At 34.1% G+C, this 25,466-nt stretch overlaps 1 protein-coding gene and 1 non-coding gene across 4 annotated transcripts in view; both read left to right on the forward strand.

The window, feature by feature from the left end:
- Positions 1-25,466, forward strand: part of VPS13B (vacuolar protein sorting 13 homolog B) — an 804,491-nt gene that overhangs the window by 380,057 nt on the left and 398,968 nt on the right. For all 3 annotated transcript variants that reach the window (XM_007457167.1, XM_007457166.1, XM_007457168.1), the window contains exons 24-25: positions 9,682-9,902; positions 22,187-22,390. In XM_007457167.1, coding sequence (XP_007457229.1) covers positions 9,682-9,902; positions 22,187-22,390 — 425 coding nt within the window. The remainder of the gene's footprint in view (positions 1-9,681; positions 9,903-22,186; positions 22,391-25,466) is intronic.
- Positions 12,577-12,649, forward strand: TRNAG-CCC (transfer RNA glycine (anticodon CCC)). The gene has a single exon. It is a non-coding gene; the product is annotated as a tRNA-Gly (tRNA).

The following is a 25,466-nucleotide window of genomic DNA, read 5'->3' on the forward strand; positions in this document are numbered from 1 at the left end:
AAACTTAAGCACATTCTAAAAGATCTACATCTTTTACTCCCATCCCCCATGTTTTGTTTTTGAAGTCATATTTTACATTTTCATGTTTATCCCTTAACTCTTTATTATAGCTAAAGTTGATTTTACAATTTTTGTCTTTATTTATTTATTTTTATTTATTTATTTAGGCTCTACCAGGTCTTAGTTGCAGCACATGGGATCTTCGTTGTGGCATGTTTGTTGTGGCACGCAGACTCCTTAGTTGCGGCCTGCAAACTCTTAGTCACGGCACGTATGTGGGATCTAGTTCCCCGACCAGGGATCAACCCTGGGCCCCCTGCATTGGCAGTGTGGAGTTTTACCCACTGGACCACCAGGGAAGTCCCTACAATTTTTGTCTTTTAATATTTGTACTACTTTATTTAAGTGGTTGATCCACAGCCTTTAGTATATATTTGCTTTTACTAGTGGGATTTTTCCTTTCCTATAGATTCCTCTTTTTGTAACCTTTTGTTTTCCACTTAGCAAAGACCCTTTAACATTTCACTTATTACTGATGAACTGTTTTAGTTTTTGCTTGTCTGAGAAGTTTTTTTATTTCTCCTTCAATTCTGAATGATAACCTCGCTGGGTAGAATAACCTAGGTTGTAGATTTTCCCCTTTTAGCAGTTTCAGTATATCTGCCACTCCCTTCTGGCCTACAAACTTTCCACAGAAAAAACAGCTGATAGCCTTATGGGGGTTCCCTTCTATGTGATTCTTTTTCTCTTGTTGCCTTTAGAATTCTTTCTTTAACTTTGGCTGTTTTAATTATGATGTGTCTTACTGTGGGTCTCTGTGGGTTCTTCTTGTTTGGGACTCTCTGTGCTTCCTCTACCTGGTTACCTGTTTCTTTATTCAGTTTCAAGTTTTCAGCCATAATTTCATCAAATACATTTTTGACCCCTTTCTTTCTTTTCCTTCTGGGACCCCTATGTCATGAATGTTAGTATGCTGATGTCCAGAAGTCCCTTAAACTGTCCTCATTTTAAAATTTGCTTTTCTTTTTGCAGTTAGCGCTAGAGCCAGGTGTGAGCTTGGAGCTTCTCCTGTGCTCAGTGGTCATCATCCACATGTGGGTGGGTAGGGTAGGATTCCCAGATGCTGGACAAGAAGCCCTGAAGGTCAGTCTGAATTGGTTCCATTCCCTCTAAGTTTGTACTATACCTCCTCCTGGCAATGACACCTTTGCCCCAGAAGGGAGTATTGCTGGAGCAAGAGGGCCTGGAGAAGGGTTCCCAGTGTGGAGTGCCATTTGAGCTGTAACGTTCATGACGCAGCAATCAGAGCTCCAGATGGCTCGTAATCCACCACTCTCTGTCAGTGCCAGTAATGTCTGCTCTTGCCCTGTTCAGATGCAATGCTGGGTCTGACTGGTTCCATCCCCAGGTGCTTACTTTCCTTGGCAGTGTCAGCCATTGCCCTGGAGGGAGCTGAGTCAGACAGAGTAAGAGGGGCAGGAGCAGGCACCTGCTGCAGGCAGGAGCACGTGCTGTGACCTTTGTCACAGGAAACCCACCAGAGCCCTGGGTGGTTTCAGTTTGTTTCCTCTTCCTTGTTTCAAGGAGTTAGCAAGTTTGCACATGCATTCTTCAGGAGTAGAGTCTTGGTTTCTTCTGTTAAGTCCCATTGCTTTCTAACCAGCTAAGGGGACTTGTCTTCCTGGTTTTGAATTCTAGGACCGAGGTGTCCAAAATGTGGTACAAACCACTTACTCCCCGGGGAGGATCTTTGAGCCCTTGATATTACCCTCCTCTTCTGTGTCCCCTGTTAGGAGTACAGGTCCCCCTGATTGTTGCTTCTCCTACCTCCTGCCCAACTCCCTGTGGATCTTTCTTTACAGCCTTGGTTATAGAGTAGCCTTTCTGCCAGTCTCCAGTTTGTTTTCAGTGAGAGATGCTCCACATGTAGATGAATTTTTTTGATATGTTCGTTGTAGGAGATGAGTTCGGTGTCCTACTCTGCCAGCTTGATATCCTCCTCCTACACCACATTTTCTTTATTCATCTGTTGATAAACACTTAGGTTGCTTCTATATCTCAGATATTGTGAATAATGCTTCTCTGAACGTTGGGGTGCAGATACCTTTTTCTAGTAGTGTTTTTGTTTTCATTGGATAAATACCCTGAAGTGGAATTGCTAAATCATATGGTGATTCTGTTTGTAATTTTTTGAGGAACTTTCATTCTGTTTTCCATAGTGGTTGTACCAATTTACATTCTCATCAACAGTGCAGAAAGGGTTCCCTTTTCTCTGCATCCTCGCCAACACTTGTTATTTATCATCATTTTTGGTAATAGCCATTCTGACAGGTGGGAGATGTTATCTCATTGTGGTTTCGATTTGCATTTCCCTAATGATTAGTTTTGTTGAGCATCTTTTCCTGTGTCTGTTGGCCATCTGTATGTCTTCTTTGGAAAAATGTCTATTCAGATCCTTGGCCCATTTTTTAATCAGGTTGTTTTTATGATATTGAGTTGCATGAGTTCTTTATATATTTTGGATATTGTGGATTCTCAGTTTCTTGGAAGGAAGTGTAGCCTTGGATCGTTCCAACTATTTGACATTTAAGCTTCTTTTCTGAAGTTCTTGACAGTTTTTTGGGAAAAAATGACTTCTGGCCCTCATTGATAATTTTGTAAACTTTTTATACTTCCTTTAATACCTTTCCACTCCCTATAAAAGCTATTATAAATTTTCACCACTTTCCTCAAGGTTATCTTATTATTTCCCCTACGCAGCATACAACCTCCTTATTACCTTAATGAAAGCATTGACAACTTCCCATCCAAACGGGGTCCTGTTACAGGACTTCTACACTTACTATTCACCTTCTAGAACACTTTTTTCCCAAGTAGCCTCATGCCTTATGTCTCTATGGAATGTCATTTTATCAGAGTGGCTTTTCTGGACTATCCTGTCTTAAAGTGGCAGCACCCTGTTCTGTTACCCTGCTTAAGTGCTCTTCAGAACATCTAGGACCATCAACATACTATATGTCATTTAATTATTAGTTTATTATCCTTCTTTCCACAACTAGAAGGCAAGATCCATGAGAACAGTGAGGTTATATTGTTCACTGCTCTTTTCCTAGATCCTAGAATAATATCTAGCATATATTTAATTCAGTAAATACTTGTTTAACAAATGAATCTCCCTTACCTGGAATAAGTCTTTCATCTGCTGACATTGCTTAGGACCAAGCCATTTTTATTCATTTATCCATCTCAGTCCATCCCTCCCTCCCTTTCTCCTTTCCTTCCTTCCTTCCTTCATAAAGCAAATATTTATTGAGTGCATACTATATGCTATGCACTACATTTTTACGGAACTTGCTTCATCAATTATAACCTCCTTATTTAATCCTTGTTGTCATATAAAAATGCTAAAATTTCTTTCAGCTTACTCAGTTAACAGAACAAACCTCTTATTTGCAAATCCAATGGAAACCTTTTAATCCTTGATGTTCATTGATTCTTTTTTGAAATTCTTTCTTAACTTCTGGATAACCACTTTCCTTGATTTGTTTTCTGTGGATAGTGGCTACTTCTTTTGAATATCATTCATGGGCTCCTTTCCTCTACACTTTCTTTAAAGATAGGTGTTCTTCATATTTATAGCTTTACTAGGTATTCTCATCTATACCTGTACTTAACCCGTCACCTTTTCTCTGACAGTTTACAAATCTATAAGATTGTCACATACCTGACTTCTTTGTTCCTTTTTTATATCCTTAGGTAACTGTTTGACCTAGATTGTCCATCAGTTGGCACTGATAACGTGATAGAATCTTGTGCTACAGAGTAACATTTATTTTCAATACCAAAAATTGCTCTATTCCTAATTTCACAGCTAGTCTCTGGTCATACCTGTCAGCTTTAGCATGTTTTGAAAGTGGTTCACCTGAGCCCTAGAGAATGAAACCGTACTTGAGGTGCAAAGTTATGGATAAACATGATCACCAGGACTCAGGTTTTCTTCCATATAATTCCCTTCTGTATGAGGTTTTCACGAAATACAATTCATTGATTCAGACTCTTTCATTTATCACACTTTTTTTAAAGTCTTTATTGAATTTGTTACAGTATTGCTTCTGTTTAATGGTTGTTTTTTTTTTTTTTTTTTTTTTTTTTTTTTTTGGCCGTGAGGCATGTGGGATATCTTAGCTACCCGACCAGGGATCAAACCCACACCCCCTGCATTGGAAGGCGAAGTCTTAACCAGTGGACCACCAGGGAAGTCCCCAAACTCTTTAATTTAGTATTTGGAATAGTTTCTTGAACTGAAAGAGTCCTTGGGTCATCTGTGAACTTCCTGTCTTCCAAAAAAATTCTTTAAATAATAATACCAAATAATGAAAGAAGTGAAATTAATCAGAACTTTACTTTTTACCATTTTTTTAAAAAACTTTTTTCCTTTTTCTTTGCTCTTTATTCTTATATCTTTTCTTTTGTCACTAAGTTGGTTCTTTTACTGTAATGAAATAGTCCACTCAGTTCTTGTGAAGGAAAAGGCATGAAATGGCTTAGCACTTCATGTGGAAAAAGCAGAGGAATTAGGAATTAGCATTTCTCCTCTAATACTAAGGGATAGTTAGAGCTAGGATATTTACCTAAGTCTCCTGGTGCAAAATCCAGGCTCATGCTGTAGAGGCAGTGTCATAGTGTTCTAATGCACTCAGTAAACCAGTTTATCACCTTAAGTAAATTGATATACTCTGTCAGTAATATTAAATGAATACACAAATGTGTATCTTTTATTCCTAACAAATACTCGTTTATTAGGAAGGTTAACATGGCAAAGCTTTTATGCATTAGTCAGTCTTGACTTTCATCTAATAGCAGTAAACAATTCTTTTGCAGAAGTCTTGGGAAGGTAATAGGTTTAACTCAAATTGACTAAAATGTCTACATGTACTATGTGTTATGTTAAGGGAAATGATAAGTGAATTTATTATCTAGGATGTTGTGTTGTAAATGATTATAAGTATTTTTTATTATTTTTGTAAATATAATGTATATAGCTGAAAATGTTTTGGAAAGGGAATCATGTCGTAACCACGTTTCTTATGTTATTAAAATTTTGAGAACACGATGTTTGTAAAATACATGTTCAATTAAAAAGCTTAATAAGGAATAATTGGCTATTCATTTATGTAAGAAAAAGCTAAAGTAGAAAACAATCAGGAAGCAAAAAATAGCATTTAAAAATAAGGATATTTAAAATACCCTATATTTATTTTTTAAGTTGTAATCCATATATCATATCACTGAGTCATGAGACCCAAGAAATATTTTATGATAATGTTTCCTTAATTACGTAGGTGTCTATGTAATAATTTAAGTGAGGTAAGAAGTGCCATTAGTTAGTGATAAGTCACTTTAGAAAATGTTTAATTGTAACATCTTGACAAGCTGTAGCAACTGAGGGTATGTCTTGTTAGCTGACCGTATGACCTTAAATAAATTCTGCATTGCTATAATTTCGACACCTCTTTTAAAACTGTAATTACTGATATATTAATTGCTTGAAGGACAGCACTAGTCTTTGAGGTTACTTTTAGTTTTAAAAGCAATAATTGTTCTGGTTTTGCCGTGTTTATATTTGCAATCATAAGTTTTAAGGAATCTTAAAAAACAGTATTATATTTCTTTATACAGTAATGAAAATTTGATGATTAAGTTATGATTAAACCAGTAATAACATTCAGACGTGAATACTAGTTAGCGCTGAATGCTTTTTTTAAAAAATAAATTTTATTTATTTAATTTTTGGCTACGTTGGGTCTTCGTTGCTGCGCGCGGGCTTTCTCTAGTTGCTGCGAGCAGGGGCTACTCTTCGTTGCGGTGCACAGGCTTCTCATCACAGGGGCTTCTCTTGTTGCGGAGCACAGGCTCTAGGTGCACGGGCTTCAGTAGTTGTGGCTCGCGGGCTCTAGAGCACAGGCTCAGTAGTTGTGGCGCACGGGCTTAGTTGCTCCGCGGCATGTTGGATCTTTCCGGACCAGGGCTCGAACCCGTCTCCCCTGCATTGGAAGGCAGATTCTTAACCACTGCTCCACCAGGGAAACACACACACCCCTTTTTTTTAATACATGCTGAGTTTATAAACATTTATATATGCACAAAGGCCTATGGAAGGATTAAAAAAGTGAATCAAGCACTGAATGCTTGGGTTTCTAAATATGAAGAAAATATTTCACAAATTTGAAATGAATTATCTATTTTATCATGATTTAATAATCATGATATTTTTCAGTATAAATTATATATATTTATATAAATTTAATATATTTTTAATTTATATTATTTTATACATGCAATACATTTTACATTTCCTAATACAAAGCAGTATTTTCTTCCAAAGTAGAAATTTGGTTAAAGAGCAAATAAAACTATATGTTGCTCATTTTCATTTCCTTCTCTTCCAGGCATTTCAGCAGTTCTCCTCTGCCAGGAGAATTGATTATGCTTTATATCTTTTTTAATGCCTTCATTCCTCGAACATTCCCACTGCTTAAATTAATATCATGTAGAATTAAAGAAACCCTTTATCTCAACTGTTTGTAAATCAGTTTAGTGCTAAGTGGTTTGGGGAAACAGGGTCAGCACTTTTGGCTCATTTATGTTTGTAGAATACACTGCATCTGTTTCCAAATTGTTAACCCTCACAATTAGCAGTAAAATATTCCTGATTACACTGTTTCATATTTGATATAAAAACCTGCCTGAGACATACTGGATTGTGGGACATAGGGAAAAGAGTTAAGGAGAAGAGGAAAGATACCTTTTTGTTTGTTTCTAAAGACACGTAATGACTAAGGTTATGAAAGAAAGAAAACTGAGGGGGAGTATCTCTAATATTGAACAGTTTTCTTTCTTCATTTTCTATATTGATCTTTGTAAGGTGATTTACCTTGGTGCAAAGTATATATACTTTTTCCTATAATAAAGCACAGCATTTTTAGAAAGGGAAAGACCAATTCTCTTTGCAAAATATTGATCCCTGCCCACCACTATTGAAGACTGTAAATTAGATGTATATGATCAGGGTCCCTCTCCCCCACTGTTGACACATGTATCATATAGTCTCACACTGAATTTTATTAATTCATTTTGTCTCAAAGCTTTGCCATATTCACTTTCTTTTACATTAACTCATCTGAAGTTCATTAGTGTTTGGTTATCATTTTTTGAGAATTAATTTATTGGTATTCTTTTCTCTGTTAATAGTATAGAGGTTTCACAAATTCACACAGAAATGGAATTTTCAGTCCTCCTCCTTTTTTTTTTTCTTGTTCTTTAGACAATTTGACTATTTCTGAATTCTGCCGGCAATAAATAATTTTTCTAAAATGAAAGACTCATTTTATAGCCTTAGCACTTTCTCATTAAAGTTAAAATACTAGTCTTGAAGGTCTCAGAATAGTACATGATCCTGGTCCGTCATGGATATCTGAGCGTATTTTACGGAGTCCTCAGAACAGTATATTGCCAGTGTTGTAAATAGATGAGGTGCTTTTTATTTTGGTGTGTGTGTGTGTGTGTAAAAGGAGTAGGTGTGCAGGTAATGATGTGTTATGTTTTGATAATTTTTTCACAATGATTAATTGTACGAATGTTTGTCATTACATGTTAAGCTCTTCTAGATAGAGTGTACTTTTTAAAATAGATGATCTGCTTTTTAAATAAATGGATATAAAATATTACCTTAAAAGGTTCTGTTTAAGACTTAGAATATGGTATACCCAATTTCAGGTTATGGTCTGATTCCAAAGAAGAAGCAGAGACACATATTTGAGATAGTACCAGTGTCATTTGGAATTCTTTTTTTCTATTTCATGAATTTAAATGTGGTGCCTTTTACCCAACATAATCACCATTTAACATTTCTTGGATAACATAAAATTTGAAAGACTATGTATAGCTCACTATAGATTTTAAAATATGTAACCTGAAATCATTCCAAAGTATTTTAAGACAAATTTGGCAAAGCCTTTATTTTGTAAATAGCCTGGAACTTTGTGTAGGTTTTAAAATAATTTCAGAATTAGTTACAGATGATTTAAAGTTTGTCATTCTTTCCTGGGGGCAAAATATTTTAAGTCTTAAGACAGGCAGAGTACCACGATGCTGACCACATATTATTATGCAGTTTCCATTGTTTCCAGTCAAGTTGCTGTGGACTGCTGTGTAGTTAGATTTATTTTATTATCCAGGTCTCAATTTCAAAGTTTCTGATTTTAATTTTATTAACTACTTGATCAAGACATTTTGAATGTTCAAACATATGAGAATCTATCTTGTAGCATCCCCTGAGTATCACCATTCACAATTCAAATACTTATTTATATTCCTTTAGTATATATGTTTATAGCATGATCTACTTAGTTATTCACTTGGTATTTTTTTCCTTACTAAAAAATAATATGAACCTAATAGTACGATGTGATCTGGGTCCAACTCTGTGTGAGCATGTCCAACACTACAGGGGGTGGGGGAAAGGACTTGAAGGAAAAATAACAACAATGTTAATAGTGCATATTCCTGGGAGTAGCAAGATGGAAGGTGAATTATGACTGGTTTTGATTTTTTTCTTTATATATTATATTTTCTAAGTTATTTTCAGTGAGACACTAGTACCTCTCTAATTAAAAGATAAATATTTTCAATTTGTTTTAAAACTAGATACTTAAAAAGAAGTCTGTATTATACTATGTATACTATCAAGTGCTAGTAGAATTGCAAAGTCAAAAATACAAGTCATAGGAACATATTTTCCATCAAATTGGCATCCCAGTAATGAATATTTACGAATGTTTTAATACTGAGTACATTTTTAATGCTATTTCACAAAGTATTTTATCTATGGCCACAATAAAAAAAAGATAGTTTTATCTCATAAATTTATATTAACATTTTTTTTCTCTGGTAAATCAATAAAAGAAAAAAATTTAAAACAATGAAAGAAATTTTGCTTTTAATTCTGAAATGTATGAGTACTTTTTTTTTAAATAAAATATACTTGATTTAAAAATAACATATATAAGAATCACCAACTGAAGATATGTACGTGTGTCCTGGGGCTTAACCATCAGAGATTTCTGATTAAGTAGGTCTGAAGTAGAAACCAGGAATCTGTATTTTATATCAGCACCCATATGACTCTGATGCAGATGGTCCAACAGACCATAGTAAATTGTTTATTCTTTTTTTATTCTGCAGTCAGATCTGTGGTCACCTTTAGTTCATTTTCCTAATTTTCCTAATATAACACATTCTCTGTGGTCTCCAAGGTATAATGCATACATCCCAGCAGTTGCACTGTACAACCCACTAGTACAAGGGTGAGGGAAGAAAAAGTTAGAACTTGTATTTATATTTTTATCTCATTTCCTTAATTTCTACTTTTGTATGTTTTATAATGTACATAATTATTGATATAGTATGTTGTAATAAATATAAACATTTTTAAAAGGTAACCCTTATATAACATGTAAACTGTTTAACATGTTGGTCTCTGGGATACAGTATACGCTATTTATGATGCCATGTTAACTGTTTTATATTTCAAATATTAACAGTAGATACCTTACTATCAAGTGACAATTAACTATATTTTTGTTCGTGTGCCTCCCTACCCGCTTTTGTCCCCATTATCAGGTGATGCCTTTCCTTGGACAATCAGCTTGCATCATTTCAGCATATACACGCTTTTTGGAAAACAAGTGACACTTTGCCTAGTGGAACCTATGGGTTGTACCTCTACTCTAGCTGTTACATCTCAAAAACTACTCGCTACAGGACCTGATACGAGGCATTCATTTGTTGTCTGTCTGCATGTTGACCTAGAGTCACTTGAGATAAAATGCTCAAACCCCCAGGTTGGTACATTTGATTTATGAAAGGAAATTTAAAATAATGTGATTTAAGAACAATTGTTACTCATTTTGTTGAAGGGTTTCTCTTCTATTAAGTGTCTTAAATTATTTTTAACAGGGCCATCAAGATCAGAATGGTTAGATTAAGTATTGCTTTGAAGTTCTCTCAAGTTTTGTAATTCAAACTCTTCTGAAAATGTAATGGTGGCAGCATAAATGCATCTTTTGGCTGATGGAATGAAATCAGTTGCAGATGTAAAGTTTTTTAAACGGTGAAGAACTACTTTACTGTCAGACTGAAGAGTCTATTGAAGTGATCAAATGTAATTTCCGATCAGATTCTCACTCAAAACTTCTTTTGCTCAACATGCAGTATTTAAAAGAAAAAAAGCGCTGTTTACTCTTTAAAAAAGGCATTTTGTTAATCCTTTAATGTTCCAGTTGGTATAGACCAAACATGTTATATTCTACAGTTTTATAATTTAGTATGAATTCAGATCTCCTGGGTTTGTACAAATTATTAATTACATATAATTTAATACTTGTTTCTTTGACCTCAAGCAGACTCTTGTATATTTTCTACACAAATTATCAACGTTGAATAGTATTTGAAATTATATTTTTAAAACAATACTTTTTAGAGTTTTATTGGATCTTTTAGGTCAATGTCGATAAATCTTTGTTTATTCCAGCATTAGTGGTGACGAGCTAGTTTTTAAAGTGTGTTTTTTTAAGTGGGTTCAAATATTATTCATATGTTATAGGGCCTCCTTACTGAAACCATCCTCCTTCTTTCCCCTCTTCTCTCTGCCTTGCTCCACCTACTGTATACTCTACAGTTTGGTTTAACTTTCATATATATTTGAACATTTTGAAAAGATGGGACCTGCTAATTTAATCTTCGTGATGGCCTTATTAAAAAAATACATACAGTTAGAATTATGATGAGGCAGTTATACTAAATTAATAGCTTATCCACCATTATAAAAGTAATTTCTTTTATAATCAGTAGTAAATTCTTTTGAACGATAGTAAATATTCCAGATTAATGGCCATTTGCCATTCTATTATGACCCATAGTAGTATAGAGGAGAATCATTATGAAATGACTTAACTCCTCTTAGATTATTCTTTGAATGCTACTGCTGATGGTTGTTGAAATGCATTTCCTAGAGGAAGGAAAACTGTTGTTGGTTGAATTGTGTCTCCGACAAAAGATATGTTGAATTCCTAACTTGTAGTATCTCATCATGTGACCTTATCTGTTAATAGGATCATTACAGAGGTAATCAAGTTAAAATGAATTCATTAGGGTGAGACCTCATCAAGTTGACTGATATCCTTATAAAAAGGGAAATTTGGAAGTAGATAGTCACAGAGGGAAGTTGATGTGAAGATACACAGGGGGAGTGCCATGTGAATGGAGGCAGAGATTGGACTGATCCAGCTGCAAGCCAAAGAACACAAGGATTGCTGGCTACCTCAGAAGAACCGGAGGCAACGAAGGATTCTTCTGAGTCCCAGAGCATGGCCCTGCTGTTACCTTGAGCAGGGACTCTCTAATCTCCAGAACCATGAAACTATAAGTTTCTGTTGTTTTAAGCCACCCAATTTATGGCACTTTTATATGGCAGCTCTAGCAAACAGATTATAGAGAAACAGATTCACCTTCTTTAGATCCTTTATCACAGAAGCTGTTAAAAGGGAAAAAATAGATTTAATTCTGTCATAGCAGCAGAAGCCCATCTCAGCCCATCAGTCCCACTGATTATTTCTATATACGCTGGGGGGAAAAAAGCAAAAACTAACAACATAAATGAATGTTCCCAATTTGGTTTTTAAATAATTGAATTGCAAAAAAGACTTTAAAACAGCTATTATAATTTTTTTTTATGAGGTGTAAAGGAAAGCAACACTGAATGAAAAACGTAAGAATTCTCAATGGAGAAGTAAAGTATAAAAACAATCAAATGGGGCTTCCCTGGTGGCGCAGTGGTTGAGAGTCCTCCTGCCAATGCAGGGGACACAGGTTCGTGCCCCGGTCCGGGAAGGTTCCACATGCCGCGGAGCAGCTAGGCCCTTGAGCCATGGCCGCTGAGCCTGCGCGTCCGGAGCCTGTGCCCCTCAATGGGAGAAGCCACAACAGTGAGAGGCCTGCGTACCGCAAAAAAAAAAACACAAAAAAACAATCATATGGAATTTGAGAATTGGAAATACAATACCTGAAAGAAAAAACCATACCATATGGGCTTAGAGGTGACCTGCATGTGACAGAAGTCATTGAACTTGAACACTGTGCATAGAAATTATTGAATTTGGAAAACAGAAAAGAAAAGATATTAAAAATAGGATCGAATCTTCAGTGGTTGTGGGGCAGAATGTTCAAATATATGTGTAATTGAATTCCAGAAGATAAGGAGAAAAAGCTGGGGCCAGAAAAATATTAACAAATAATTGTACAAATTTCCCAAATTTGCAGAAAGAGATAGGCTTTTACATATTCATGAAGTTTACCCAGTCGCAAGCATGTTTATCTTGGACACGTTGTGATTAAAATACTAAAAACCAAGGATAAATTTTTTAAAAATCTTGAAAGCAGCTGCAAGAAGATACATTATATATGGCTTAATTTGAATGAGTGTGATTTCTTATTAAAAACCATAGAGGACATGGGACTTCCCTGGTGGTCCAGCGGTTAAGACTCTGCACTCCCAATGCAGGGGGCCCAGGTTCAATCCCTGGTCAGGTAACTAGATCCTGCATGCTGCAACTAAAGATCCTGCATGTGACAACGAAGATCCCACACGTGGCAACGAAGATTCTGCTTGCTGCAACTAAGGCCCAGCACAGCCAAATAAATAAAAAGTAAATATTAAAAAAACAAAAAACCCCACAGAGGACAGAAGACATTAGAACAATATCTTTAAAATGCTAACAGAAAAACACTGTCAAGACAGTGTGCATGTCTCACAGAAATTAAAGTGAAATAAAGACACTGTACATGAAGGAAAACTAGGAAAATTGTCACCAGCACCTCTACTTTACATGAAATACTGAAGGAAGTTCTACAAGTTAAAAGGGAGTGGTACCAAATGAAAACTTGGATCTTCAGAAATAAAGGAAAACCAACAGAAATGATAAATAGCTTGATAAATCTTTTTTTTTAAACTATTTAAAAAAATATGTATCACTTTGGAAAGCAAAATCCGTAACACGGTCTGCTAGACCTTTCAATGTATGTGGATTTAATATACAAGACAACTTGGGACTTCCCTGGTGGTGCAGTGGTTAAGAATCCACCTGCCAATACAGGGGACACAGGTTCGAGCCCTGGTCCAGGGATATCCTACATGCTGTGGAGCAGCTAAGCCCCTGTGCCACAACTGCTGAGCCTGTGCTCTGTAGCCTGCGAGCCACAACTACTGAGCCCACTTGCCACAACTATTGAAGCCCGTGCACCTAGAGCCAGTGCTCCACAACAAGAGAAGCCACTGCAATGAGAAGCCTGCGCACCACAAGGAAGAGTAGCTCACTGCAACTAGAGAAAGCCCATGAACAGCAATGAAGACCCAACACAGCCAAAAAAAAAAAAAAAAAAGACAACTTTATCATCAAGGTTAGTGGGGGATGGGCTAAGGGGACCGATTGGTTGTCAGATTTCTAAATATCTCATGAAGTGGTACAGTATAAATTTAAAAGTAGACTGTGAAAGTTTTTCTACATATATTATAATTTCCTAGAATAACTACTAAAAAAAAAAAGCAAAAATACAAAGAGATATAACCAAAATGCCAATAGATGAATTAAAATGAAATACTAAGAAGTATTCAAACAATCTAAAAAAGTGAAGAAGTGGTAACAGAGTTACATAAAACAGAGGATGGAAACAGAAAACAAAAAATAAAATTGTAGAGCTGATCCTGCCTTAGCAAGAATTACATTAAATGTTATGATCCTAACTGGCAGTGTTTAGACCAGGATTCAGCAAACTAAGGCTTGCAGATAAATTTGGCCACATGCTTTTTTTCACATACTGTGTAAGGTTACCATTATGCTACAACCACAGAATTAAGTAACAGCAAGGGAGAACACTATGTAGCTCACAAAGTCTAGAATATTTACTATCTGACCATTTACAGAAAGTCTGCTGACCCCTGGTCCAACTGCTCCTATTAGGGTAGGAATAAAGCAAGACTCTACATACATTGCCTAAAAGAGAAACACTTAAAATATAAAGAAACAATATAAATAAATGCATAGGAAAAAATACACCATACAAACAGCATAAGAAGGATGGACTTATTTATTTTAATATCAAATAAAATAGACAAAAAGAAAAAGTATTACCAGAGATAAAGAAGGACATGAAAGAAAAATGGACAGAATTAAAGGAAAAAACAGGTAATTCTATTCAATCATATTAGGAAATTTTTATACCATCTCTCTCAGTGGTTGTAAAACAACTAGATTGAAAAATAAATAATTAGAGATATAGAAGATATGAAAAATACTGTGAACTCACCTTGACCTAATTGACATTTATAGAACACTATATTCAACAACCATGGAATGCACATTTTTTTCAGGTGTACATGGTCTCATTATATTAAGAGAATTAAAATCAGTAAAGTATATTATCTAACCATAGTCAAATTATATTAGAAATCAATAATAAATTAACTAGGAAAACTGTAAGTATCTGGACATTAAATAATACCTCATATCTGAGAAGCCAGATATCACACTTAATTGTAAAATATTGAACTTTTTCCCACTAAGATCAAGAAAAAGCCCAGAATGCCTCTTTCTATCACCTGTTCTTTGTCATGCTGGCCATATTAGCCATTGCAATTAACCAAGCAAAAGAAATAAAAGACACAAAGATAAGAAAAGAAGTAAAACTCTCCCTATTTTCATATAATCAAATATTTTACAGAAGATCCTGGAGGAATTAAGAAACTATAACTACAACTAATAAACTTATTATGGTTGTAGCAGACAAGATAAATATATAAAAACCAATTGTATTTTTCTGTACTAGCAGCTAACAACTGGAAATGGAATGAATCAGTTCCATTTATATTGGTGCCAACAAACATACACAAATGAATCTAACAAAAGATGTCCAAGACCTCTACCCTGAAAACCACAAAACATTGCTGAGAGAACTTGAACATCTAACTGGAGCAAGATACCTGTTCATAGATTAGAAGATTCAATATTGTTAAGATGGCAGCTGTCCCCAAATTGATCTAGATATTGGGCATAATCAAGTTTAAAAATATTCTCTCCTCAAAAGACACATTAAGATAGCAGAAAGCCAGACACTTGGAAAAAGTATTAGCAACACATTTATCAAACTGTTACCAGAATATTTATGGAATCCTTTCTACTTGGTAACCTGAAGACAAAGAACAATAAATAAAATAGCATGAATACAAATAATGGGGAAAAGATTAGAACCACACAAGATGTGTGACTGGTAAGTCTACACATGAAAAGGTACTCAACATCATTATTCATCAGGAAAAAACAAAATAAAACATGAAAACATACCACTACATACCTACTAGATTGGCTATAATTTAAAAGATGGAGTATTATGAACCAACTAGAACTCTGTATACTACTGATGGGAATGTAAAAATTACATAACTTTGGAACCAACTTTGAAGTTCCTGGAGGGGGGGGAAAAACATACAACCCAGCCATTCTCCCCTAAGTATTTCTTCAGGGAAACAAAAATGTATATCCACTCCGAGACTTCTACATGGATGTATTTAACAGCTTTATTTGTATAGCCAAAAACTAAACATAACCCAAATGTTCATCAGTAAGTGAATTTAACAAATTAAACAAATTATGGCTTATCCATACAATGTAATACTATTCAGCCATAAAAAAGACTGAGTTATTGATAAAATGCAAGATCATGAAAAAATATTGCAGTCATTACACTGAGTGAAGGAAGCCAGACCAAAAAAGAGTACTTACTGTATAATTCCATTTATATAAAATGTTATAATGTGTAAACTACTACATTGTGAAAGAAAGTAGGTTCCTGGTTGCCTGGAGGCAGGGCAGGGAGAGGGAAGGAGAAGGGGGTGGTAGGAAGGATAGACTACAAAGGGATATGAAGAAACTTTTGAGGTTAATAAAAATTTTTTTATTCATAGTTTATATTTAGTAGTAGCTCAGTCCCTATATAATAGACAGCTAACTACTACTCGGAGTTATCTACCAGAGACCTTATATTTTAGAGACTTGTTTTAGAAGTCATTATAGCCTTGGGAGATTGTCCTACTCCACATGTTCTGGTTATCCATAGCTATCCCAGCTGAGAATAAATTCTGTTCCCATTATGGTTTTAGCCTGGGACTCCACTATTATTATTCTTTAAAAAAATTTTTTACTTTGAGATACTCAATAGTATGGTGATTTCTGTTGAGTCTTACTAAATGTAGGACTGTGGCTCAAAACTAGAGCTCTGGGATATCTTCTTTAGATATTCACCTTATTTAGAACTGAGCTCAGGTTTTGTTGTTTAAATATAAACCAGTTCTAAGCCAAGTCATCACATAAATAGAACTTATGTTTGGTCTGGTATTACCTTCTTATGTCTGCTCCTTCCTTTTGTCCTTTCCTTGATCACTTGACTCCCACGGGCTCCTTGCTGCTTCTCCCCAAATACCAAGGGCCTTTTTTTTTTTTTTCTTTCCTGAGAATTAAACCAAGACTGAATGAACCTCATGCCCTGAGAATCCCTTTGCACCCAAAGTCTAATGAATTTTATTTATTCACTTAATTCTACTTTATCTTCTTGATAAGTCCTGATAAACCAACTTCTATAAAATTGTTAGCACCTGCTATATCCAAAGTTGATCACCAGGTTGTTGGGAAGTTTAAGTGAGATAGTTATGAAAATACTTTGCAAAGTCTCAAATGGTATATGAATGTCATTTTGTTAGTTTAGATTAACTCTGATATAAAATGTGAGATCCTCTATGTAAATTGGTATGAATATCCCTGGTGGAATGTAGCGGTATTCCTGAAGGGACAGGAAGTCACAAAACAATATAGCACTTTGAAGAATCAACATGTACTCAAAGAAAAAGGTAAGGAGTAAATAAGTACTCTTTTATATCCTTGTGTGCCAGATTAACCTAAATTGTAATGGTAAAACATGATACTCCAAATAAACCTCTTTTTTGTGAGTGGTTGCTTTAGCCTTCCAGACTCCCTCTGTCAAAATTACAAAGGATGACTTGATTTTTTTTTTTCTCCTAAGTGAATTCAGCAGATATTTATTGAGTGCTACATGTAGGCTAGAAATGAGGGGAGAAAAATTAATAAGATAAATACATGAAGAAGGCCATGCCTACACACATCATAATCCAACTGTTGAAAGCCACAGATAAAGAGCATATCTTGAAGGTATCATGAGAAAAAAATGACACATTACATGCAAGAGAACCAAGATTTTGTTAACTTACTTCTCATAAGAAACTAGTGATCAGAAGAACATCTTTAAATCGTTAAAATTAAGAAAAATAAAAGCCTCTCAGCCCAAAATTCTAAGTAAAAAAATATATAACATTTATGAATGAAGACAAAATAAAGACATTTTTCGTGTGAAAGAATCTGTCACCAGTAGGACTGCACTACAAGAAATCCTAAAGGAAATCCTTCATGCTGAAGGGAAATGAAACCAGGTGTTTGAGCAACTTTTCAAATGTTTATTGGCTGTTAAGTTTGCTCTTTTGTGAACTGACAGTTCATGTTGTTTACATTAGTTTGTATTTTCCTGATTATTAATAAGGATGAACAGATTTTTCAGTGTTTATTGGCCAGTGAATTTGTTCTTTTATGGTTGATATTTCATATCATTTACTTAATTTTTCTATTAAATTTCCTAGCAATTTGAAGAGCCTCCCTTATATTCTATAAATACAAACCCTGTATCTGTAATGCAGTTATTTGCCTTTAAACTTTATGGCATCTTTGGCCAAAAACGTTTAATCTTTCTTAGTGAAATATATGTATATGTCTCTTTTTATTTTCTGGGTGTCCTGCCTTATAGTGTATCGTGGGCCCAAATATCCATATGCATATAAGATCCTAAAATTTCTTTTACTATTTTTATTTTTCCTTTTAAGATTAATGACCCAAGATAAACCTCTTTCTTGTGAGTGGTTTCTCACTAATTAATCTGGGGTTTGTTTTTGTTTCTTATTTGTGTTTTTTGTGAAGTACTTCTTACCCTTTTTTGTGCCATGGACTTCTTTGAGAATGTTATAAAAGCCTTTTCCCCAGAACAATGTACACGCCCACTAAATTTCACATACACTGTCAGGAGCTTTATGAACTTTGGATTATAGCCAGTATATAAGCTTCTTGATTCCATTCAAGTAATTCCTACTTCAGTACCATTCTTTTGTTTATTCATTAGAGTGACGTCAGAAGTGTTTGCTTTTGTACAGTAATTAATTTGGTTCATTATTGCTCAGAGCCCTCAAGTAGTTTATATACTCTAAAATATAGTGCAAGCTCTATATGTAGGGCAGGCCTAGACCAAATTTATTGTCATGTCTGACATTGTTGTAGATCTCTGTATCAACTACAGAGACCTAAATCGCTGTGTCAGTTCCTGGAACTCACTGCCATTAAAAGCCTTAGATGCTGTAAATATTTAACCTGGTTGAATATTCAGAGAATTTGTTCCTAGGAGTGATTTCCACCAACCTTGCCTTTTATCTTAAGTGTTTTACTAAAGTTACCCAGTTCCCTTTAATGTCTTTAGGCACTAGTCTCTCAGACCTTAAAAATTGTGTTCATTCCAAAATTAAATGAATCTTCTTTAATATGGAATCTTCTTTAATATAATAAAATTTTAATTTTCCCTCTACCAATAAATTGATACATTTTGTCTACCTATAAGGCATTCCCAAAAACATAAAAGTATCTTTGCATTTTTGGGTTTTAAGTTGTAAAACTAGAGAAATAATGGTTTTTATGCTCCTTTTCTATCCATTTTGTCATAGTTTTTATTGCTGTAAGTTCAGTTTTCACCAAGCTAATGGAATTTGGCATTACTGTCTAAGAAAGTAAGCATTCAGTTTGGACAAAACTGGATTTGTAGTCTTACACAAATCACCCATTTTTAATTTCTTTGAGCTCCTGATTTTTATTTTTATCTTTCATACAAAAGTAGACTAAGTGTAATGCTCTGTATGAAAAGGATGTTTTTGTTTTTGGCAAAATCTCTTTCTTTTGAAACTGAATTTTAATGATTAGTAACAACCTGCATGCCAAATGAAATAGCCTTTCTAAATTCATATTCACTTAGAGCTCTTTTTTGTTCAACATGGATCAGTAATTGCTTGTTGAAGTTCCATTCCTACATTGTAATATCCATGGTTTTCTTCTTCATGTCTACCTTTCTATTTACTCTTCTATCTGACTCTCCTAATATGCTGCAAAACTTGTCACGTCCCCTTTGTCATGTCTTGTTCATTTCCTGTACTTGGCTATTGCTCTTGGTATTCTTATGACTGGAATGGCTTTTTGTACCCACTTAAATACTATCTATCCTTCAAGAATGTGTTTCCTTGAGGTTTGTCTCAGCCTCTCCAGTCCAATTAAGTCTTCTTTCTGATTGGTTATAAGATTAAATGAGAAAATGTATGTGCAGTTAATTTTTCAACAATAAAATGTTACTTTTTTATATTTAATGTCTTGCATGTCAAATCAGTATTTGATATACAAAATATTATTGATATTCAATCACCTTCATACATAACCCATATAAAGCTGCCTCACGTGGTGCTCATTTTTTAGAGATGTTTTTAAAAAGTTTTATTGGGGTTGACATAAATACAATAAACTGCACATGTTTAGATTATCTAATTTGATAAGGTTTGACTATGTATACCCATGAAATCATCTTCACAATCAAGATAATGCATTAATCCATCATCCTCAAAAGTTTCTTTGTGCCCCTTTGTAATCCTCCCTTTTACTCCTCCCCCAATCCCAGGCAATCACTGATACTGTCATTATTGATTAATTTTCATTTGCTAGTATTCTGTATAAATGGAATCATACAGTTTGTGTTCTCTCTTTCTCTCTCTCTTGCCTAGCTTCCTTGATTCAGCAAAATAATTTTGGGGTTAATCCTTGGTTTTGCATGAGTCTCTAATTTATTTTTATTGCTAAGTATTCTGTTGTATTGTTGGTTAACTTATTGGTTAACATTTGAGATTTTTTTCCAGTTTTAGACTATTACAAATAAAACTTCTATGAACATTTTTATATAGGTCTTTGTGTGGACATAGATTTTAATTCTTCTTGGGGAAACACTTAGGAAATGGCTCATTCACATAGTAGGTATATGTTTTTTTCAGAAATGGCCAGATTGTATTCTAAATTTTGCATTCCATCAGAGTAAATGAGAGTTTTAGCTGCTCTACATCTTTACTGATACTTGATCTGGTTATGCTTTTTAATTTCAGACGTCTTAATAGGTGGGTAGTGGTAGCTCATTGTGGCTTTAGTTGGCATGGTTTTCAGTACAGCTTGAAGGATAAGAGTTGAACATTTATCTTCAGCATTTTTGCCCTATTTTTTTAAACCTCTGAATTTGTGAAGTCTGGATTCTGTGATAGCAGCTTTCTTCTCTGAAAATAATAATACGTTTAAAGTTTATGTCAGTGTTAGCTTGGCATGCTGAATACACAGTGTACTTGGTGACATTCATACAATTTTTTAATGGTAACGGTAAAAGGAAACCAGAAGTAGTGACAATAAAAGCGGCATCAATTCTCTTAGGTAAATAAACCTTATGCCTCTGAAAGTATTTAGAAACTATTTATGCTTTCCTTATTTGTCAGTTCTAATTGTTTAAGAAAAAGTAAAATAATCTTTTTAAAAATTTGGTTTGGAACAAGATGGTTTCTTTTTAGAAAACACTCATGATTATGAAAGACAAAAGAATATGAACTAAAAGTTTTCTAAGAGCTTTTTTTTAGGATCTCTAGCCATTAGATTTGTTTTTAAACAAAAAGAGCTATAACCTGAGATTTGAGACTTCATCACACAAAAAGCAGGAGAAAACTGTAACCCATATACTGTTTTATATCAAATAAGGATTGACAACACTGTTTTTAGGCATCTGTTCTGCCCACATAAGAAGCCAGCTTTATCATCTGGATGTGTCCTGGGGCTGAAACTTCTTATAAATATGAGAATTTCTTTGTTTCTTTTTTTTTTTCTTTTTTTTAATGGCAAGCAGAATATGGTATCCAGCTGTGGATTTGCTTATACATTGTGTTTGCATTTTTCCCCCTAGGCTTGTTTTATACAGTATATGGCAATATGTTGTCATACAGATTCCATGATTAATGCTTATTTATGAAATCTTATGTAAATATCTTAGAACTTAGTCAAACAACGTGCAAGTTAAACAATTTTTTTTCTGAATATTGGAATGACAAATATGAGGGGAATAGTAGGTTGGATAGCTTATGTTCTTTATCTATAGAAAAGTCTCATATGTAACATTTTCCTTTTACTATTCTGTGTTATATCTTTCTTTTTTACTTTATTTTGCTGGGCAAGAAATCCAGTTTCAGATTTATTCTTCAGAAAATAGAGAAAGTTTAAATGTGTAAATAATTCAGAAATAAGAATGGTAATTATTTCATGTATAACTAAATAATCATGTTTACTAGGATATATTTGACTTCTAATTTTGATCCTGACCTCTGTTTAAAAGGCATTTCTTTGTGGTTGTTCTATTAGTCATATATTAAAAGCAATCTACTGTACCATAATAAGCTGTTTTATTAGCATTATTTTATTAGCATTATTTTATTAGCATTATTTTCCCACAGAAATGCTAAATTGCTTATAAAATTATCAAAATGTGACTATGTGACAAATTAAAAGTATGAATAAATTAATTATATTTCTCAAATTCAATTCATGATAAAATGTTTAATATTGTATATGAATTATTTTTCTGTATATCTCATCAGAATTGTGGTATCATGACAAAATAGTCATGATCATATATATAATAATTACAGTATATATAATGTATAATAATTATATATCACAGATTATAGGTCATGATATAATACCATGATCAGATACGTTGATAGATTTTTGTTTCATATATTCTTATTTCCCTGGACTTGTTTTCATTTTCTCACATTTAATATTTTAGTCAGTTGTGACCAGAAGTTGAAAGATTTGTTTTTCCTTTTTAATTTTTCCCTTCTGCTTAGGTGCAGCTCTTATATGAGCTAACTGATATCATGAATGAAGTCTGGAATAAGATTCAGAAGAGAGGCAATCTCAGTTCTTTTTCAGCTTATCCGGAGTCCATGGTGGGGCCTGTCCCTAGTTCTCCACTTAGAAGCAGTATAGGCACAGCTCCTCCAGATACCAGCACATGTAGCCCATCTGCTGACATTGGAACTACTACTGAGGTAAGTGTTTCTGAAAAATTCTGTTACTAAATTAAGGGTGGTATATATACCACAGAGTTCTGTATCAGGATTGAGAATGAAGATGACCATACCTCTCTGGAAGCTAGTGAGTTTAGAAGGTTCGTGAGGAGCTATGGTAGCAGTGGCTGTGTATTACTGTTTCTTTTAGGTCCAAGTATTTTAATCACTTTCAGTAGTTAGTGGGGTAGTTCAGGACAGTAGGGGTTCTGTGAAATGGCAAAAACTGAGACAGTAAATGTATGGTTCCTCAGAAGTATGGAAACGTAGAAGCTGATACAAAAGAGGATCAGAACCAGAGTGCCTTTGTTATCTTTAGGTTAGTGATTTTTCAGTCTTGTCTGACCGAAAGTTCTCTCCTCTTCCTTCTGATCATAGAAGCCTTTCTTTTCATTTTTAACACCATAACCTCACCCAATGTGCCAGTGTCCCTTTTAATAACAAATGTTTTATAAAGCCCCCTTTACTATCCTGAAATGAAAATAAACATAATATAACCTACATATACATATAATTTCAAAAATATCTAGTATTTTGATTAAAATATAAAGGATTAAAGGAAATTAATTTAAGGTATAGTAATTATTATTTTAATATATAAATGCTCAGGCATGGTTACGTTAGAAGTTGTAATGAAGTAGCCAGGTACATAGAATTACTGTGAGTGTGTCTGCCACAAATAGACTTGTGCAGGTCTATGTTAAATACCACAAGTTGGTACTGTTGTTGTTGCTGTGATTTCCTGAGGTAATGGCAAACTTGATAAAGTTTCAAACAAAAGTTTTTATTCTTTTCATTTCAGTAGTTGTATTTCTGGAACTCTTAATATATAATAAAATCATGCATAAATGCAAAAATATTGTGTTTAGATTTAAAACAGAATTCAGTTTTATGCTCAAATGTTGACTTATAAACAGGATTTTTACCTACTTCAATGTCTGTAAGATAGTGTTCATTTTTCAGGACAGTCCTATATATCATAGGACCTCTTGATACCCTAACTGCTAACCCTTAAATTCCAGTAGTGACACCCAATCATTGAGTCAACCAAAAATACCCTAATACATTTCTGAAACACCCCATAGAGGCTTACCACTGAGAACTACTGTAATATAATAGAGGTAGAAGTTATGTTTTTGCATAAACACATGCTGGAGTAGATCTGTTTGATCCCTGCATAAACAATTTCTCTATCCCTGCTCATTCCAAATCTTAAGAAACACAATGACCTAAGTGATAGGATTACTTTTTTTCCCCCCAAATGAAAATCTAGGAATGTGCCCTTATGGAGTCAATGGGACATATCCTTTTAGGGTAAAAACAATGAATCCTTTCTTGGAGATTCTTAATATTGTTAGAATACAAAAGCTCTTGCAGTAAAGAAAACTTTGACTTTCTTCAACGCAGTACTCTCCAAACTCATTTAACCAAAGACCCCTTTATCATAGCCTACATGTTAACATTGCACAAAATACACTTTGTGAAATACTTTGGTAGAGTAATCAAAGCTTGGGGTGATACATTGCTAGACAAAGCTAGTACAAGTGAAATTGATAAATGAAGTTAAATATTGTGGACATTTGGCAGAAAGGAAAGTGTTTCATTAAACAGTTGTTCACTAAGTACTGTATTCATTGGAATGTCAAGATGAAAATGAGTACCTATCTTGGGAGTAGTCTTTTAGAAAGAAATATTTAAGAAAACATTGCAAGCCCAGAAAAGACAGGGCTCATGTGGAATGGTCACACCTGTTGGTCATACATCTAGAGCCTGCCATTCACACAAGTACAGATTGAATGGTACTTTCTAGAATTGTGTAGTGTCCAACCTATACAGAAGGACATGGTGACCCTGATTATAAGATGTAATAGAGATGAGCATGCCCTGCAATTATAGAGAAATTATTAACAAATTCATTCTATGGGATCTGTAGGTATTTTACAAAGGCAGTCAAGTATGAGATGGATCTTCGAAAGTGAAAAAGACATTAGTATCAATTTTGTTTTAGTAGGTATATAATAAATGTGATAGACTAGAAGAATGGTGAGGAAGTTAAGACAGGGAGAGATTAACAAAGGGAGAGATTTTCTCAGTCACTTAAAAAAATTAATTCTGATTTCAAAAATAAGTTCCTTACATGACTGCAATTAATTTAAACTTAGAATGTTGAGGATTTTTTTCTGATTGGGTTATAAAGATAAATAATGAAAATGCTTCTAGTGGCTTTGTTAGTTTTGTATTAGGTATGGATTTAATCTGATCTGTGTGAAAAAGATCTGAAAGTGAAAGAATCTTAATGCAGAAGATTCACATTAATATTCCAGAAAGACCATATAAAGCAGCTTACATAAGGTAACAGAGTTATGGGGGAAAATGTGGTAAATATTTTCAAAATGTACCCTCTTTTGTTTATGTAGTGTGGTTAAGAAAAGAAAGAGGTGAGTGATTGCTAGCAGTCCAGTGTGGATTTGAAACCCACAATCACTTGAGAAGCTTGTTCCCTGAGAAATATCTTAAAATAGTTTAGCTGGTTTGTTTTCCATAAAGGGCAGGAAGATTTTTGTGTAGACAATTTTGATATGGTGATCAATGTTAAGACTTTGATTTAACTTTACAAATTAGAAGGTGTTCATGTATTGAACACTTCATGTTTAATTTCTCTTCTTGCTCTCAAGAAAATATTTATGTGGAGATCAAGATTAACTATGTTTGCATCTGAGTTTAAATTCACCTCTTTGAGAATTAGCCAGTAAATGATGACATCAGAAAATATAGTCATTGTTTTCTCCTTTTTGTATGAATGCTTCATCTATGATTAAATCTGTGGTCGCTTAATTCATCCAGAAGTCAGAATTTGTGCCCAAGCTTTCATTTCCCATTTCCTTTTGTTTATAGTGCTGCTAAAATTGTGTGTAATGACCTTTGTAATTTTTATTCCTTTTGTTTTGAATTCCAACATGGTAGATATGTTACTGTGATCCTTTGAATTCCATTTAAAAAATGTTTTTCTAATTTTCATGAAGTTTCCTGTATATTTAAATGTGTTACTGACTGAATG

The sequence above is a fragment of the Lipotes vexillifer genome, unplaced genomic scaffold (assembly GCF_000442215.2).
Source record: "Lipotes vexillifer unplaced genomic scaffold, Lipotes_vexillifer_v1.1 scaffold376, whole genome shotgun sequence".
In the NCBI taxonomy this organism is placed as follows: Eukaryota; Metazoa; Chordata; class Mammalia; order Artiodactyla; family Lipotidae; genus Lipotes; species Lipotes vexillifer.